Consider the following 17,957-nt stretch of genomic DNA (forward strand, 5'->3'; position numbering starts at 1 on the left):
GGGCAATGCATGGCCTTGATCAGCCACTGATCTATGCAAAATTTAAGGAATAGATGTTGGAACTTGGAAAGAACCTTACACTGATCCCCATCTTTGAACTCTTCCAAGCACATAATAGCAGATGAGTCGGTGCAGTTTGATTTACCTTATTGATTCTTGTAGATAATAATGGTCCCAGCCAAGATTGGCATTGAAGCCTTCTGCTTCTCTGCTGGTGGCTGTCTTTGGCCTCAGGCACCGCCGCACTGGATTACTAGTAAAAAGAGTTTAAGATTATTAATTAAAACATAGTAAAAGGAGGAAAATGATTTCATCCGTTGTTTTTAAACTTTACGAATGGGATTATTAAGATGATAAATAATATATTTTAAAAATTAAAAAAATTAATTAAAAATAGACATGTGTCAATATATTAATTATACTTGTGAAATTAATAAATTACACAATCAATATATCAAATACTAATTTGCAAAAAAAAAAAAAGAAATATTTTCAAAGCAAACCACGCCTTGAGCATTTTTTTTGTGTTTGTTGGAGGTCCAATGGATCCAATGATTAATGTCTATAATCAAACTTACAAAATATTAAAGTCAGACTTGGGCTTGACCCAGATACGGGAATGTCCAACCAAGGCTCAAGGGAGAGAATTGATTGTTGAAAATCCGAAGAATCCGACGTCGTTATGTTATAAAGATGCTAACCACAATTCTTACGCGCTTTCCCTTTTCGATTCTTACCCCACCGACCTTTTTGGGCCGTTTTAACCATAAATATAAACTGATAGACATAAACTTCAGAAAATCAAAATTTCAAAATCCCCATTCCAAAATCCTATCTTTCCCCGGTCTCTCATCTCTCTCTCACCCGTTGTATTGGCTCTTCGATTTTCATTGTCAATTAAAAGTCAGGTAAATCCCCAATTACCTTTTCGGTTTTACTTTGCTAACAAACCCTAGATTCATGTCCAGTTTTCCAATTTTAATTTATAACCCTAACTTTTCTCGTTTTCTGCTGTTTTTCTCAGATTTTTGAAGCAAATCGAAGTTCAATTCCCCAATCCAACAATAAAAACCTTAAACCGCCAAACTTGGGATCATCAATTGCTACAAGATGCCGGCCACCGCAGGGAGGGTTCGAATGCCCGCGAACAACCGGGTGCACAGTAGCGCTGCCCTACAAACTCACGGAATTTGGCAAAGTGCTATTGGATACGACCCGTATGCGCCCAATAAAGATGAGTCAAAAAATTCATCGAATCAGATGACTGCTGCTGCTGAACCCGAAGGTGAAAATGCATACGCTAGTTTTCAAGGGCTTTTAGCGCTTGCCCGAATCACGGGTTCGAATGCTGATGAGGCTCGTGGAGCTTGTAAAAAATGTGGGCGTGTTGGGCACCTTACTTTTCAGTGTAAGAATTTCGTGAGTTTGAAGGAGAGTAAAGAGAAAGACCCTGAAGCGATTCAAGCCGCGGTTTTGACTGGATTGGATAAGTTAAAGGGAGGGAAATTGAACGGGAAGAAGGAGGTTGAGAGTGAGGAGAGTGAGGAAGAGGAGAGTGAGAGTTCGGATTCTGATGCGGATTCGGAGATTGAGAGGATTATTGCTGAAAGAAATGGGAAGAAGTCATCAAAGAAGAAGAAGAAGAGTTATGGGGATGATAGATCGGATTCAGATAACGGAGAAAGAAAGAAGAGAGGGAGGTCGAAGAAAAGGAGTGGTAGGAAGAGAGGAAGTAGTGATTCGGATGATGAGAAAGAAAGTAGGAGGAAGAGGAGGGAAGAGAAGAGGAGGAAGAGGGATGAATCTTCTGATGAGGATGATGATCATCGTCGTCATAGGAAAAGAAAGAGTAGGAAGGAGAAGAGGAGAAGGAGAAGTCATAGGTATTCTGATGATTCTGAATCATCGGATGTGTCTGATGATTCTGGTAAACGGCATAGGAAGAAAAGCCAGAGGTACAAATCCCCATCTGATTCTGATGTTAGTGGTTCGGATGATTCTCGGATTGGAAGGGGTGCAAAGCGATCTCAGAAGAGGAGCTGGAAACGCCATCATGAAGATGATTAGTAGAGGTTTGTGAGCAAAGGTAATGCTTATTCATCAATCTCTTTCTTTAAGGTAGTCTATGATCATATTTTGTTCTTTGTCTGAGCAAGCTTCAGATAGTTTTGTCTGCTATTTCGCTTTCACTAAATAAGATTCTATAGTTAATTTTTGTAACGTGCACTGTCAACTCACTTTTATTTAGATTGGCTGAGACTTTTAAAAAAAAAAAAAAAAAATCTTGAAAGTGATTTTATACATGGTAAAAGTCATATTAAAAATGGTCGATCTTATGAAGGACTACATAATGGTATTTCAGTGCTATGGTTTCATAGAAGATTATTAATTCAGTGGCGGGCCTTTTGCATGAATGATATAACTCTTGCACACCAATCTTGCTTTGGTTCTATTCCTTGGAACATTTAAGAAGTGTATGTTAACAAATTAGTAAATAAAAGAGATGAAGAAAACAGAGTGTTTGGTCGAGGCTTAGCTACATTAACTGATATAAAACGTGAATGTGGAATTTCATTTTTGAAGATCTACAAGTCAGCATGCATGAGCCTTAGAAGAAGTTGAAAGGGTTGGATTTACTTATTTTCTTCATATCTTCATCCAACAACCTCCTAACCTGTATTTGTCTGACACCTCGTCTTTCTCATCTCTAGATCCTTCAGAGCTTTCTTCCTCATCTCTAGATCCTTCAGAGCTTTCTCTCTCTATATGTTGCATCTAGTTTTCGTTAGTTTTCTGCTATCCTCTGCTTGGAAGCTTTTCTTGGATCACACAATCTATGGAAGCGCCACCACTACCTTACTCGGGAAATGAAATTTTTGCGGAAAAATTTATAGTTCAACATCTTGTTTCTTGTTTTGCATGTTAAATCCTATGAAGTGGTTTTCTTGCCAGATAAGATGAATGCTTGAAGAATGTTTAATCGCATCAGTTTTTTGGTACTTGATTTATTCTGCTATGAGTTACATTTAAAAAAAAAATCTGAGATAGGTGCCATTTTTGAAAGGCATCCCACAGCTTATATTCTGCAGTTGTCATTTTTGCAGGGATCTAAAAGGGTGGATATGATGTTTGTGCCAGGAGTTGTTAATGTCTTGGAGGAGGAGAATGTTTAAGTTATTTGTTATTGTGTGTAAGATTGCAAACATCTTTAGTTGCCCAGTGAATAAAGCTGACATGTTTTATCTCTTACTTAGGGCATCAGGTAATGTAAGATTGTTATGTGCAATTGCTTGTTCTTTAAAGAAGTTGCCATGAGAAGTGGCTAATGACTATTCTTGTGTCTTTTGCTTATGCCCGCCGCCCCCCCCCCCCCCCATTTTTTCTTTTCTGACCTTTTTGGTGAATGATTAGTCAAACACTCTTTCATCTTTGTGGAGCAGTTGCATAGAGTTTTAAGGCAGCTTGAAACATAAACTAGAATTCAATCATAACTTCCTGAAAAGAATGAACATTGCACAATGGATATAGTGTTTAAATAAATAAAGATAGTAGGTGACCGGTGATCTTGGGGCAACTGTTTATAAAGAAGATCTAAATCATTGGGACGAAACTTCTCAAGCAAATCCTTGGCTTTGTGTTTGTGAGTTTTGCAAAGAATCTATATTTGATGAACTGTCGGTAAAACTCTATACTTGATGAACTGTCAAACTCTATATTTTATTAATTCCACTCCAACAGCTCAAAGGAATCCAACAAGGATGAAATATTAATCCGCATAGAAATCATGTATTGAAAAAGACAGTTGTACTGGGAAATAAAGTCATTCACTTTTTGCTCATTAACTATCAAGGTGAATGAACCATCGTGCATGACATGTATCTATTCAACAGTATTTAATTCCTCAATCGGAAATCAACAACAAATTCTTTCAAGAGCAACAATCGTTAACCCCCTGCAATATCTTGCCTTTCATCTGTCGAGGGCAAACCGTATTTATCCAAAAAGAAAATTCTACATGTTAAGCAAAAACTTTTTAAGGCCCATTTATGGTTGTTTATTACGCTTTAATCTTGTGTTGCTGCCTGCGAGTTAAGTTCTGCAAACCTCAGGCCTACACGCATAGAATGCTTCAAGAACTTCTCTGCACACCGCATGACACAGGTCTCCTCTTGCTTCTGCAAAGTCTTGCGAGTAAAGTTGTCCACACAATCATTGAAGCATCTCTCCACAAGTGAATTGTACATTCTCAGACTGGACATCAAATTAAAGGATATAATTAGATCAATAGACACCTCCCTAGAAGCAAGGTAACAGGTAGAATCAAAAGCATCAATTAACCAGATAAGGGTTTCTTTTGGTTGGCTAAGGGGAACTGGTCTCGCACTTCAACCATAGGAAAAGAAGTTTACAAAGCCCTTCAAATCATGGTGAAGATTAGTACATGGTAATAAGTAGATTGTATAAACCTCCAACCTCTACCCCCCCCCCCCTCTTTTGATTTCTTCTCTGGTGCTGTAGAAAAGCAACTGAAATAAAATTGGAAAACTTCATCTTTACGCAAGGAAAAAGCTAAAGTAAGTTGACTCAAAAACAAGATGAAGGGCCAGTGGTAACGAGAAACAGGAAAGATCAATTAGGGGTAGCTATGTGTGTCAACCAACATACCCAGTCCTTCCTAGGAAACCAAATATAATGACAAGCTGGCAAAATGCAAGCTAAAGCATCATTAAAAGGGGCTTACAATATAGAAATGTAGTTCCCTAAACATCCAGAGGCGACATAAAAATGCTGCACTGGTTTTAAGGAGAACATCTCTTTAGCTTCTCATCAAACACAGAGCAATAAAACCCCGATGTACCTGCATTGTCTACAATCTGAGAAGCTAACCCATAAACAAAAGAAAAAAGGACCCAAGAATCATAAACCCCAAATAAGCTGAACCCATTTCCTAACAAATTCAGAAATCTCATTTGCACCAATTTTCGGATTCAGGAAACGGATAGGAAAGGCAATAAACGAATTTGAAGGGGGTAAAACCTGTCACGTAGCTGTAGGTGGTCGATCATGGCAGACATTCGGATCTTATCTTCTTCAGGGAGACCCTCGAGCCCTGCCAACATGTTCTTGTCCATACTGGATCTTGTCTTTCCCAATCGAATTTCTTTTTAGCGTTCTTTTTGTTCTTTTGAGTAGGGTTTATCGAGAGGGCTTAACTTTCCGTTCTTTAAAGTAAGAGAGAAACCCTCGGAATATGTGGACTAGAACGGCGTCGTTCCAGCGCTTAATGGGCCGTAATTTGAAACTTCACTTGTGCTCTGGGCCGCGTTGTTCATGGTGAATCAGGTCCGATACGGATATTCTCACGCCTTTTCATAGTAACTGTATAACTGTTGCCCCCTTGCCTGCCACTCTGTCTTGAATCTCTTGAAGAAAGAAATAGAAGTCATTGGATTCAGGAACCTGATGGTGAGTTTTCCGTGAAATTTCTTTTCTGTAACCATTATTTTAAATGGATGGTTTTCTTTTTCATTTTTGTTCTTTACTTGATTGATTTTTTCAAGAAAGAACTCTATTTCTTTTGTCTCAGAAAACCATGGCTGGAGAATTTGGAACTGGTGCTGTTCTTTCTGAAGTTGCTGGTGAAGAGTTGAGCTGAAGGTATTTTCTTTTTTTTCTTATTCGTTCATATTAAAGCATTCTTTACTAGATTGAAAAGAAAAGGCGTCAATAAATTTAGCCCTTAAGCACAACTTCCCAGCCATTCCTTGGCATAAACATTGGTGGAGGTAGCACAGGCCAAGCCCATCTACGTGACATGGTCCTGCCCAACTCTCACCATTCTAGCACCATGTTTCCTTAGCCTACCTCTCTCAATTTGCTGGTTTTGGAAAGAAACTGATGAATTCTACTACTACTACTGCTAGAAGTTCCTCAATTCAGGAATTTTCATGGAATTCACCATGAAGTCTGCATCACTATCGGTGATACGGTGATAGAATATTTTTATATTCATTCATATATAAATTACAATAGGGTTCAAAAACATTCTTATTAATGAATTCGTTGCATACATAATATGCATACATATGGATATGTATACAAGAAGCATATCCAATCCAGCTAGGGAGCTTGGAATCAGTCAAATGGAAATAAAAAAATCTCAGGCGGATGTTACGGGTTCGTAATTTTTTGTTAATGGCATTTTGGGATACGCATCCAAGCAACGATCTTTATTCGTTTTCTTAGTAGCCCATCAAGCAAAGTAATTAGAAGATAAAATGCATGCATTGTGAAGAAAAGAGTGAAAATAGAGTTTCTTAATTTGTTTTAAAGAAGAAGAGGACATGGCATCAAGCAGGTTTTCGGGTTCACTGTCAGCTCCAAATGTTGATGTTTCAATAGACACGGGCATTCCTTTTGTCAATCACACTTTAGATGGTTTCTTGAAGATTGGAACTGTAATTTATTTTTCATTTTTTAAAAACTTTTTCTAGGGTTTTTCCATCATATAAAATCATATTACACTGCCATGGCTTCTTTTTCAGGTTGCAGCTACAAGGGCAGTTGCAGAGGATACGTTCAAAGCCATCAACAGAGGTTATATTTACTTTTTCATTTTTTGTTCGCTGGACCCAAATTCAGTTTGAGTAATTAAGTGTTATGCTTGTTTTGGTATCAAGTTCTTGAGATTTGGCTACTACGTCCGGTCATTTGTTCCTGGCCAGCCCCAGGGCCCAGACTAAAAGATTGCTAGATTCTTGAAATTTCAACTTAGTCGTTATATTGATTAAGATCATATCTAAATATGGTCGCTGCCATGTTTGCAGGAAGGGTATCAAGCCACTCTTTGGTGAACTCAGTAAGTATTTCTTTTAGGTGCTTTCTATTCAAGAAAGTATGGTTCCTTTTCTGTTCTTAGCTAAAATTGTAAGGATGCATGCATAGGATCGCCATTTGTTGATTGCTTTCCCCTTTTAACTGAGAGCCTTCTAGTTGTCATTGTCTTATCAACTACGGCATAAGTAAGAAGATTATATCTCCAGGATATAGTGAGAAATGGTAATAGTTTTTGTTATACAAGTTGTAGCTGCACATGAATTTGACACAATATTCTTTTCCCTCTCTTGGGTAAATGTTGTTATTGCAGCTCAAGAGGATGTGTAGAGTGGGTGCTTATTGGGGTAAGTATGTAGCCAGTTCCTGTACAGACATAGTAGTTCTATGAGATTTTGAAGGTTGTTTGGATAATTATTGTTGCATTCTTTATTGCAAAATTAAAGAAGATCTGTAAATTTCTTTGTTGCATATAGGAACTGTAGCCAGAGTATATGTGGGAATGGAATATGGAGTAGGGAGAATCCGAGGCATAAGAGACTGGGTATGTTCACTAGACTTTGCACTAAATTATCTAAAACTTCACCGTAAATGGGAAAACATTGCTGCTATTAAAAAGATTCAAATTCCATTTTGATCATAACCTTGATATATTAGAGATTTAGCATGAAGTTCGCTTCCATTCTTTTTGGATATGCTGGCACATTGTGTCGCAGAAGAATGCCATGATTGGGGGTGCCATTACAGGGGCCATTGTCTCTGCGGCTGGCAACAATAACAAAGACAAGATGTGGCGGATACCCTCACTGGAGGTGCCATTGCAACTGCCTCAGTGTTCCTTTATTATCTCACGTTAACGGATCAAACTGGATTTCTTTATCTTGTTGCATATCAGAGTATTCGTATGTAGTGTGATCCCTTTTTTCATTTCCTTCGTGAATTTATCTGGTTGTAAGAGAAAAGGATGCAACCATTAAATAACAGGATATTATTTGTTTCTTCATCATTGTTTTCATTTCAGCTAAATACCTCATTGTCTGCATGCCACTGGGCTGCCAGTGAAACAAAAGATAACTTACCCGAGGAACATACAAATTTTTTCTCCTTAACGTATATTTTCTTATCTAGCTTACCTATGTCCAGATTTTGAGGCAGAGGAAGAGGTTGAATTGAGCACATTTAGTTTGCATGTTCATAATAATTTAAGTTTAATAAGATCAATGATCTTGCTAATAAGCAGAAGAAGTTTGTCAAGAATATACTTTTAACATCAATTTATTTTCCACAATCACATAATAATTTGACCAAATATACAAAACATTCCCTCTCTTGTGAAGAATCAATGGAAAAGAATAAATGCAATTAACAAATCACAACGATAAGGCTTACAGTCATCTTTGAAGCTGTTCACAAAGTTTCAGTAGGCTATAGGTTTCAGCATCGGGCCTAGACCCTCCAAGAATCATCCTTTTCAAAAGATTAGGATCGTAGATTTTGGCCTTCACATAAGCCTTTATCAAAGTATTGTACACGAAGGTATACCGGGTATACCTGGCTTTTCTAAGCTCTTCAAACAATTTCTCAGCATTCTTCACATCACCTTTTTCAGCAAAAATCTCAATCATCGAAAAGGTGGTCTCCAACCATGGTGTTGAGTACCTGACTTTGTTGCTTGTTGTCAAATTCATACCCATGTCTAGAGTTTTCAAGCATTCCTCCACAAGTCCTGCTTTTAAGCACCCCAGAGCAAGTTGTCGAAAGGTAATGGAATTTGGTTTGCATCCATTCGTCCTCATTTCTCTGAAAACCTCAGTTGCTTTGCTGAGAAGCCCATGTTTGCAATATACAGATATCATTGAATTGAACTGTTCAGTTGATTTTAACACTTTCATTGACTTCATTTGTAACCAAAGCTCTTCAGCTTGATTTAGCTGTCCTATCCTACCATATGCTTCAATTGCCAGAATATAACTTTTAGACCGAACATGGGGGAACTCTTGCACAGTGCCCCAAGTCCTCTCTAGTTGCTTCTGCTTCCCCAAATACCCATACAATATAATTAGGACATCCAGTGTCGACCAGTTATTCCCTTTCATAACTTCCTCCACAGCCTCAACATAAGCTTCAGCCGCAGTGTATAGCCTTGCCACCGCATGTGCAGTAGCTAGCATGCAGTAAGATACCTCATTTGGCTCAACTTCTACTTGCTTCATATCATTGAAAACCTTTACCAACCCTTCAATATTATGCTCATTTGCCTCCATTTTCATGAGAATATTGTAGGTGGAGACATGTTGCACCACCTTATCTGCCTTCATTTGATTTAGAATTTTTGGAATGGTCTTCCTGCGTGCTGGAGATGAATGGAGGATTATCAGACGATTGAAAACCAAGTGTGATATAGGGTGTCTCAATTCCCTCATTTTCTTCATGCACTCAAGTGAAAGCCTTATCAGGCCTTTATCCAAGCACGCAATCACAAGATTATTGTAGAGCAACTCTTTCTGATACTCTTGAGGGACACAACTAAATAGTTTTTCACCTTGTGATACGCCATGGAGTTTAGTTGTAAATTCCAACAGGTAAGAGTAGTCTAATTCTTTCGGCCTGTATGGTCTCTCTCTAATCACCCATTCCATCACCTATCAGAAGTAATAAAATATTCAGAGTAAGATCCACCTACCCTAACGCGGCCTTGTCATACCAAGATCACAAGTACAAATGCAAATTCAAAAGGTTCACAAATTCCCATCTTGGCTCCAAAGCTAACAGATTTCTATACATATACATTTATGGGTATGTTGATCAATTGCTCAACTAATGAAATCTATTCTTTTTCCTGCCATAGATAATGTTTCAGCGTTCTAGCATAGTAGGACTCAAACATAGACAAAATAACAACTCAAAATTGTATATTTAAGTTCTTCAGCATTTGGGATTTCTTAATGCAAACAAAAATAAAAATATATCCAAGCAACTGAGCTTATTATAACCCTTTGGCATATTTCAGATTGAGCTTCTTCTTTATTTTGAAAAAAAAAAAATCTTTCTTTTGTCAGTTATTCTTAGCAATCAGACAAGAAACTATAAAAACCCCAAAGTTTTAGACTAATTTCTGAGAAAGAAATTTACCTCGAGAGCTCTTTTATTCAATTTAAGTTTCCTCAAACGATTAATGGCGTGAAAAATATCACCTCTATGAACAGGAAACCCATCAGCCATCCAGCTTTGTAATGCTGACCCAACTGTTTCTCCTTTAGGGAGCCTCTCAATTCTCCAAGATAAGCACTTGGGTTCTTCTTGTTTGGACTCTGAAGTTTGTCCTTGAAGGTTATCAGCTGTTTGGGAAGAAAGAAACTTGAGAGATAAGGCAGTAATATCAAGTGTTCGATGTATTGCTTGAAAGAGCCGACGGCGCTGTAGGAGAACCAGTGTTTGCATGCTTCTCTGCTCCAAGTTTCCCAATAAAAAATGGGGTTTTGTGGCATGGTAATCATTGGGCTCCAAGATAGGCCCATTTTCCGAGACTGAAACACCAGACCTCAGCTAGTTTTTTTATATGGCATATTTCAGTGGAATTGGGTGTGTTTCGGGCTCGTTACTTAGATCACTAGGCTTTGACTTAATTTTGTTTTATCTATTTTATTGACATAGAGTAACAATTTAGTTTAGATCAAAATTAAGTTTTAATCATTTTGGATTTAGGGTCATTACAATTTTGAATTAAGACAAATTTCGAGTTATATCAAGTTAAATTCATTATATCTTTTATATAGATTTAGGTTGAGTTTAAAGTAGACTAGATCATATGTTTGTCTTAGATTACTTTTTCCATGCCGTAGGCCTTAGCATTTAACACATTTATACATTCAAATAAGGATAGAATAAACCATTTCATACACTGTAAGATGCATTCCTTAGTGAACTCAAAGAAAGTTGGTTGACAAAGAAGAATAATTATGAGAAAAATCATTTGAATTTCTTCGCTAGGATTACCATTCAATTTTTTTTTTTTTTGACAAAAAGGTTGCAATTTTAAATAAAAAAATAAAAATATTGAAATTTAAATTTCAGATAATTGTTATAAGCTATGAAACAGTGACAATCATGCTGATAGTGGCTTCTACAAAAAATATGAAACATTAATTATATAAAAATTAAAAAAAAAAAAACAAAGTTTTATGTACAAGGCTGGCCAATTCAAGGGTATATATCCGACAATTATGAAATCTTGTTCATTCATGAACATGGGTTTCATCAAGAACCCACAGTTAATGAATGGCGAAATTCATGTATTTTTGAACCCGGATTTGAGGAAGCAATTTATTTGGCCTGAACTAGTGTCTCACAAACAAAGAACTTCATCTAAAAGCTCATCAAAAATTAAATCTTCTAGCTCAAGTGCCACAAATTCTGATTCGGCTTGAAGGTTCAACCAAGCATCTTTGGCCAAATCTCGAGCTACAATATCATCCAATGACTGGTCAGATTCTGGTTGGGAGGCAAGGTTCCTGCTGACTTTTGTCCACACCTCTTGAAGAACATTGTCGCCCTTGAGCACTGGACTAATACGACAGTTAAAGGAGAAGGGCTTTGGAAAATATATAGGTGATTTTTCACTGATCTCAAGAAGTGCCTCATTAACTAGATCAAAAACAAGCTGGTGATCACAGTTGCTTCCAACTTCCTCAACGGAGTATTCCGGTTCATCATGCAAGAAAGTCTCCAATTCCTTGAACAAAGAAGGGTTCAATGGTTGGTCTGGTGAGTACCATGTCTGGAGGCAGTCATTTTGTATGAAGCCTGAGAGCTCAAGAACATCTCTAACATAATTGTAGCAAGGGTCATCCTCTTTATCTGATTCAAAGAACAGGAAGCGACTGCTGATTTCAACGGTTTCATATTCAACACTTTGGCGGCTTATTGTGCGCCTGTGATCTTTTAAGAAGGTAAAAGACTCTGCTTCATTTTGAGGAAGGTTTGGACGATTCAATCCTAGACCTGATAAAAGTTGAGCCAAAAGTATTAGCAGCCACTCCAACAATATATAAAAAAAAAAAAAAATTATTATATATGGAAAGGAAATAACTTGCATACATCAGGACAAGTAATTTGCATAGATCATCAAGTTTAAGCATGCTTTTCAAGACTACATTCCTAAAGCAAATTACATTTGCTCCAAAGAAATAAAAATGTTTTAATTATGTATCGGAGAAAATAGTTGAATCTAACGATTTTGAGAAGTACCCATATTTTCTATTAAGCAAGAAATGCAATCTCCATTGTGCAAGTTCATATTGTAAGGTAGACATATTTACCTTCTGAGATTGAACATTCTGCCCCGCTGGTTATGTCTTTTAAATCAGAAGTTGGTTGTGCAAGTTCTCTGCTTGGATTGACTGCAAAGACAGTCTCCTGCTCTTGGTGAGGACTGCTTTTCTCCATTGCCAGCTCAATTATATCTTCATCGAAGCCACATGGTTTAGCAATTTCTTCACTATTTCTATCCACTAATAAACCAGTTGGACTGTGGTTATTTCCTTCTGTCATTTTTTTCTGCAATTCAGCCTCTATAACAGCTTCTACTAGTTCAAATTTATCTATATCTTCAGGAAAACTAATTGATTTTGGATCATTATGTGCATCACTTTCCTTGTTTGCATCATAATTTAGGATACTCCTAATAGGCATCTCTGAAGAAAGAGCATCACGAGACACCTCATGTAGAAGGGAGCAAAAGGACTCAAGATCGGATAGAGAGGAAATCCTTCTGAAAAATTTCGGAGCACGTCCTCTTGATGAAACTTTGTCTTCTGTGGGCAATTTTAAGCTCTTAGAGTGATGCAAATCAGCTTCTTTGCTTACACTATGCTGCAACAATTGAGTATATCTATCTAGTGACTCATCTATAGACTTTGTTCTTCTTATCCTCTTGCGTCTACCATTGCTGGTATCAGGATCAGAAGCATCGGTGTGATGAGCATGATTGAAATTGTTTGTTCTATCCTGCTCCATAGTTGTCTTTTCCAAGCTTCCGGACATCTCTCCCTCATTTGTGGTTATTGTATCTCTTGAAGAAACCTGGAGGGTGTGTCCATCCACCATTGTGTGGTTAATACTCTTTCTTCTTTCCTTGAGGGCCTGCTTTATTCTCTTCTTAATATCTTTGAGACGATTCATAACTAAATGATTCCACCTTTGGGAATCATATCCCTGGGATGAAGAGCTAGCTTCTTCTGTTATGATTCTCCTAAAACCATCATCAGTTCTCAAAGCCCTTGACTTGGATAATTGAGAAGCAGCGAGTGCTTTTTCTCCTTTTCTGAAAGACCAAACTTCCTTCTGCTTGTGCTCAAGTGTACCAGACCTAAGATATCCAGTGCGAGGTGAATCAGGTAATGGAAATGACCCTGATTTGGTTAATTTTGCTGTCTTCGGAGTTTGCTTCCCAGGAAAATGCTGTGAAATACCAACCTCAGGATCCTGAAGAATATCTAGGAATAAATGTTGGTTTATCTTAAATATCTCCAAAACATCCATGCCCTCCTTTACCTGATTGTATGAAACTTCTTCGTTGTTCTTCTTAGACATTGGCTTCTGATTTGTTAAGGTTCTGGTTCCCTTTCCTTTATCAAACTTATTCTGGATACTAGCATGCTTTCCAGAATTCTCTTTATGTTCTAACTCCAAGTGGCTGTCTGTATTCACTCTTTCAGAGATATCAGGCTTCTTACTCCTTGTAACTTGTTTCCTCAGGGTCTCTGGCGGAGAGGAAGTCGAGCTCGCATCAGAGTTGTCAGCTTTCTTGCGGATGAGAATAATTGGATTCATCCAACCTAGACCAAAACCTGAAGGTTCCAGATGATGGGTTGAACCATCTTGCTGCGACTGTGGTCTTGCAGAAAAGCCCGAAATCCAATGTTTATGGTTCTCTTCCTTAGGCTTTTCTTTACCAGTTAACCCCTTCGTGGAGGCTTTACCAGAGCTTTTGTTGGTTGAGCCTGTTTTTCTTGTTTGCTGTTGAACCTGTTAAATTAGGCAAGTCAATTAATATTCTGTTGCATGCAAAAGAAACATTTCCGTTGCATGATTAAACAACTAGAACTTAATATTTGGCTGTTGAGTGTTGATCATCATATATAATACTACTATATATGAAACACTAAGAATTTTATGTCAACTTACTTGGATGTGACCCGCCTCACCATCTAATAATCCTTGGGTTCCAACAGGTTCACGTTCCATAGAAATAGTTTGTGGATTTGCACAGCCTGCAATTAAGAAAAAAATATGCTGCTGAGCATTAAGAAATTGCAATGAGTCGCTTAGACGGACTGTCCAACAATATATGGGTACTAAGATCTGCTTAGATCAAGTTGGCAAGGGAAAATCAGATTTCTTAAGACAAGATCCGAATGTAAATGCATATTATATTATTACTGCAATCAAGCCCAGATCGAACCATACAAATCAAGCATTTTGCAGCTTTATAGAAAAAATTTTGCTGCTTGGGGTGTTAGAGGATACAAACTTTTGCAGCCTTCTAACTTTGATGCTATGGACTATATATTGGATAAACTAGCACCAAGGCTATAACTTTTAACAGGGGATGCATCAGAATACTTTTTAATTGCAGTTTAGTAACAAAAGCATCCAACACTGTTATATCTTTCACCTAACTGCATCAAAACAATACATTCTGTAATATTGGAAACAATTTTATGTTAATCAATCCTACACTGGTTTTAAAGTTGCAGGGGCTGAGAAAAATTATTTGACACTTTTAGCAATAAAACCTTAAAAATGAAAAAAAAAAAAAAATTGATTTATGCCATGTGAAAGCATGGTGTAGGGAGTAGGGTGTTATTACAACAATATATAGGGTGTCAATATCAGCAGCAAAGACATAAGATTAAATTAGTAGCTCTAACATTATTTTCTGAACCATACATAGGAAAAATGGTCATGCCCCCAAAAAAATTATTTTTTTATTTAAAGTTTTTTTACACATCTCAATATAGAATTAAGAGAGAGAGAGAGAGAGGCTGAGATTTGCTTACATCTGGTGTGTCTTCCTCTGTTGTACTTTCTGTGTGGGAGCATCTTTTTGACATTATACCAATGATGGTTGTCAAGAACGTTAAATATGCCACCCATGCAACCTGGATGATATCTCTCTAATTCAACATCATCAAAATGTTCATGAAACTCCCTTCCCATGTTGAACACGAAAACAAATTTGATTCCTTAAAGCCTGAATCCTCTGGAGTAATACTTGATTTCAACTAGTAGGCCAACTCTCCTGTAAAACATGATATAACAGAAGAATACAAGAACTTAGTATTTCCTATAGTTGCAGATTGTTTCTTCTGCCTGAACTATTGATCAGCAGAGAGGACTCATTCATGTTTGAAAAGTTTGTGAAAAATTGAAAATTTTTAACTAGTTTTTTGTCCTGGGGGAAACATCATCAATTATTTTTTGTGAACTTCAAGAAACCAGGTAGATACCTTTTGATCATTTCAAAGTGAATGAGTCCTGAAATAAATTTCTAGAAGAGAAGATCAACAAGAAAGGGTCAACTTCGTTAAAGAAGTTCAAGGTGATCAGCTTCAAAACAGAAAAAGGAGAAAAGCTTGCAGATTTGGTAGCTTTGGAATCTGTTTTTTTTTTTCCATATTGATACCTTTTAATCAAATTTGAAACATCCGAAAAATTTATTAAGCAATGAAAAACAGCTCTTTTCGACAAAATTGGTTATGCATCACAACAGCAATAACATAAATAACAGAGTAAAAAGGCAGAGAGAGAAACAGAGGAAGCAAGTAACTGAGAAAAACGCATTAAAACCTTGAAAAGCATACTTGAAACACACAAGGGCTTTGAAGCAACGAAGAAAGTGAAAGAGACGAGAGAAAAACCAACTAAATATTAAAAAATCTATGGGAAAACTAGTTTTCTAAATAAAGATATGAACCCAGAAGACACGCTTTCTTCGTAGACAATGCTGAAGGTCGTTAGTCCTTGCTCAAATTCTAAGAAGACCAAAAATGGAAGAAAAACTAGTAGACGCCAAAGTTGGTTACATAAAGGCTCACTTTGCCTTCCAAGACTGGTCCATGGTTTTGGTTTTTGGCAGAGACGACTAGTCCAAATCCAAATGGCAAAAAGAGTCACATTTATGAAGTAAGCGATGGGCTAAAATTTGCTGACCAACCATATTAATTAATAATATTAAAATCAGAACTGTAGATATAATGTTAAATTCCCACTTTCTGCAGATTACCTACTCTTTTTTTCCTATCCAAAGCTACTATATTCCCATTCACCAGCTATTAGTAGGAAGAAAAAAAAAAGGGGCCGGGCATGGAGACTGGAGGTTAGGCTGTTGTGGGAAATGAAGTTGATGTCAGGCTTCTGGTTTCAATGCCCACATTCTCCTGAACAAAAACAACTGATGACCAAAATCTGACATGCACTCTTTGTCTTGTCTCTCCCTTTCAGTTTAATCTGAGAAATCCTTTCCAAAGACCAACAACAGATTGAGCTTTTAGGTAAAGAATCCAATTCAGGAGACATGTATCATTTCTTTTCTCCACAAACCTTTTTCTGCCCTCAAATGTTTTACTTAATTTTTGGTAGAAAACATGCATATGCATGATGTTTTAGTGGTTGAGAATTCAACAGGGAGGGAATCAACTGAGAGTATAAGATCCTTAAGAATGAATAAGATACTAATTAATGTCAACTTATTAGAGGCTAGAATCAGTAGCGAGAATATGTCATTGGAAGATATTTTATGAAATATATAGTAATTTGAACAAGTTACATATGTAGATTCTTACTTAATTTCAATTGAGTCTCCTTCAGCAGCTGGTTGTACTGAAGTTAGGAATTGGGTGGTAGGGAGCTTTCTAGGTGAGAAAAGGACTATGTTTCATAACCTTTCATTTGCAATGATTCAAACCTTTTTCTTTGATTCTAGAAAAGAGGATTTAATAAAATAATGAAAGTATCAACTCAATTAGCCTCTTAATTTTTAGAGGATAAACTCCTTAATATTTTAACATACAAGTACAGGGTTCTGTTTATTTTAGTAAAAGATAAATTTTGGGTTCCTTTACGGTTTTTTCAAGTTTTTAGATAAAAAAAAATATTAAATGGCATTTAAATTTAATCGCTTAATAACTATACATAAAACTTATTAAAATATATATACTATAGGTACAATCGATCCCTAAATTAAGATATTAATAGTATTATTATGGTGACGTAATGAATTTTAATTTTAATAATTATGATTTAATTTTCAATAGTTTTAAATATAAAAATATAAAAAAAATAATACTATTGGAATATTTGAAAGTTTAAGGCTTCTAGAGATTATGGAGAGAAATTAATTATTAGTAACATATTTTAAAGAAATTGACATTAATATTATATTTTTCATTAATTTACTTCGACCAGACATTCATTTGATCTGTCAATTTTAATTAGTATCGTCTACTAGGCTACTTGTTTCACCACAAATCCATAAACATAATTACATTTTTGGTCATAAAATATCAGAGGCATGGGTCCAAGCTGACCACAAATATATGGCCTGCAAAGAAATGATGCAAGCATATTGTCCTGATGCTTGCAATAATTTTCTTACAGCCGCCAATGTTATACCTTTTAGCTATAAACTTGGTCAGGTAGAATTACAAAATCTAGTCGAGGATTAATGCATAAAATAGCTGGTTTTTCATCTTTTCTTATGGCAGTATCACGTTATCTTAAGACATTGACAAAACTTTTAAACTGTTTTTGTCAATATTTCATGAATTTACCTTTGAAGACAGTGAGGATAAGTACAAACTGTTCTTATTATTACATGACTTGTTCAAAGCTTTTGATTTTGATCAGATTAGATATATGTATTTAAAATGAAGGTTAATGTAAACGCGTGTTATTTGTACGTTGGTCAGTCAGTCAAGCAAGAATAATTCAATTATTTAAAAAAATAATAAAAAAATATTTTTTTATTTATATATAAGATTTTTAAATATTTAAAAATTATTTTAAATTTTGATTAATTCAAAATTAAATCGAATCAAATTTTATAAAGAGATAAATTCTCT

At 36.3% G+C, this 17,957-nt stretch overlaps 4 protein-coding genes and 1 pseudogene across 10 annotated transcripts; 2 read left to right on the forward strand and 3 right to left on the reverse strand.

Moving 5' to 3' along the window:
- The first annotated feature begins 795 nt into the window (after positions 1–795).
- On the forward strand, positions 796–3,332 carry CXIP4 (CAX interacting protein 4). Of its 3 annotated transcripts, none has more exons than XM_022873226.2 (3): positions 796–908; positions 1,025–2,086; positions 3,090–3,332. In XM_022873226.2, the coding sequence occupies exon 2, from the start codon at positions 1,111–1,113 to the stop codon at positions 2,065–2,067; it is 957 nt and encodes a 318-aa protein (XP_022728961.2). In that variant the 5' UTR covers positions 796–908; positions 1,025–1,110; the 3' UTR covers positions 2,068–2,086; positions 3,090–3,332. The 3 variants fall into 3 exon arrangements, with proteins under 3 accessions (XP_022728961.2, XP_022728960.2, XP_089617878.1); XM_022873225.2 differs by having other exon boundaries at positions 3,105–3,332; XM_089761752.1 differs by having other exon boundaries at positions 2,742–3,185.
- Positions 3,333–3,808: 476 nt separating this feature from the next.
- Positions 3,809–5,445, reverse strand: LOC111284544 (mitochondrial import inner membrane translocase subunit TIM9-like). Of its 2 annotated transcripts, XM_022873229.2 has the most exons (3): positions 5,038–5,445; positions 4,742–4,858; positions 3,809–4,251 (listed from the first exon to the last, which is right to left on the reverse strand). In XM_022873229.2, exons 2-3 carry the CDS (start codon positions 4,810–4,812, stop codon positions 4,065–4,067), a joined length of 258 nt encoding a protein of 85 aa, XP_022728964.1. In that variant the 5' UTR covers positions 4,813–4,858; positions 5,038–5,445; the 3' UTR covers positions 3,809–4,064. The 2 variants fall into 2 exon arrangements, with proteins under 2 accessions (XP_022728964.1, XP_022728962.1); XM_022873227.2 differs by lacking the exon at positions 4,742–4,858 and having other exon boundaries at positions 5,038–5,248.
- A 219-nt stretch (positions 5,446–5,664) lies between these two features.
- On the forward strand, positions 5,665–7,837 carry LOC111284543 (outer envelope pore protein 16, chloroplastic-like; annotated as a pseudogene). Its single transcript, XR_016342670.1, has 6 exons — positions 5,665–6,458; positions 6,546–6,597; positions 6,828–6,859; positions 7,148–7,181; positions 7,311–7,378; positions 7,551–7,837. The product of XR_016342670.1 is annotated as an outer envelope pore protein 16, chloroplastic-like (transcript).
- A 256-nt stretch (positions 7,838–8,093) lies between these two features.
- Positions 8,094–10,728, reverse strand: LOC111284540 (Tetratricopeptide repeat (TPR)-like superfamily protein). Its single transcript, XM_022873224.2, has 2 exons — positions 9,967–10,728; positions 8,094–9,476 (listed from the first exon to the last, which is right to left on the reverse strand). Exons 1-2 carry the CDS (start codon positions 10,273–10,275, stop codon positions 8,226–8,228), a joined length of 1,560 nt encoding a protein of 519 aa, XP_022728959.2. The 5' UTR covers positions 10,276–10,728; the 3' UTR covers positions 8,094–8,225.
- A 239-nt stretch (positions 10,729–10,967) lies between these two features.
- ATOBGM (GTP-binding protein Obg/CgtA) lies at positions 10,968–15,981 on the reverse strand. Of its 3 annotated transcripts, none has more exons than XM_022875490.2 (5): positions 15,685–15,981; positions 14,895–15,136; positions 14,020–14,105; positions 12,153–13,860; positions 10,968–11,835 (listed from the first exon to the last, which is right to left on the reverse strand). In XM_022875490.2, exons 2-5 carry the CDS (start codon positions 15,052–15,054, stop codon positions 11,180–11,182), a joined length of 2,610 nt encoding a protein of 869 aa, XP_022731225.1. In that variant the 5' UTR covers positions 15,055–15,136; positions 15,685–15,981; the 3' UTR covers positions 10,968–11,179. The 3 variants fall into 3 exon arrangements, with proteins under 3 accessions (XP_022731225.1, XP_089617876.1, XP_022731226.1); XM_089761750.1 differs by having other exon boundaries at positions 15,345–15,881; XM_022875491.2 differs by having other exon boundaries at positions 15,699–15,869.
- Positions 15,982–17,957: the final 1,976 nt, after the last annotated feature.

Source organism: Durio zibethinus, chromosome 6, assembly GCF_047325235.1.
Source record: "Durio zibethinus cultivar Kanyao isolate XHJ-2024 chromosome 6, ASM4732523v1, whole genome shotgun sequence".
NCBI classification, from domain to species: Eukaryota; Viridiplantae; Streptophyta; class Magnoliopsida; order Malvales; family Malvaceae; genus Durio; species Durio zibethinus.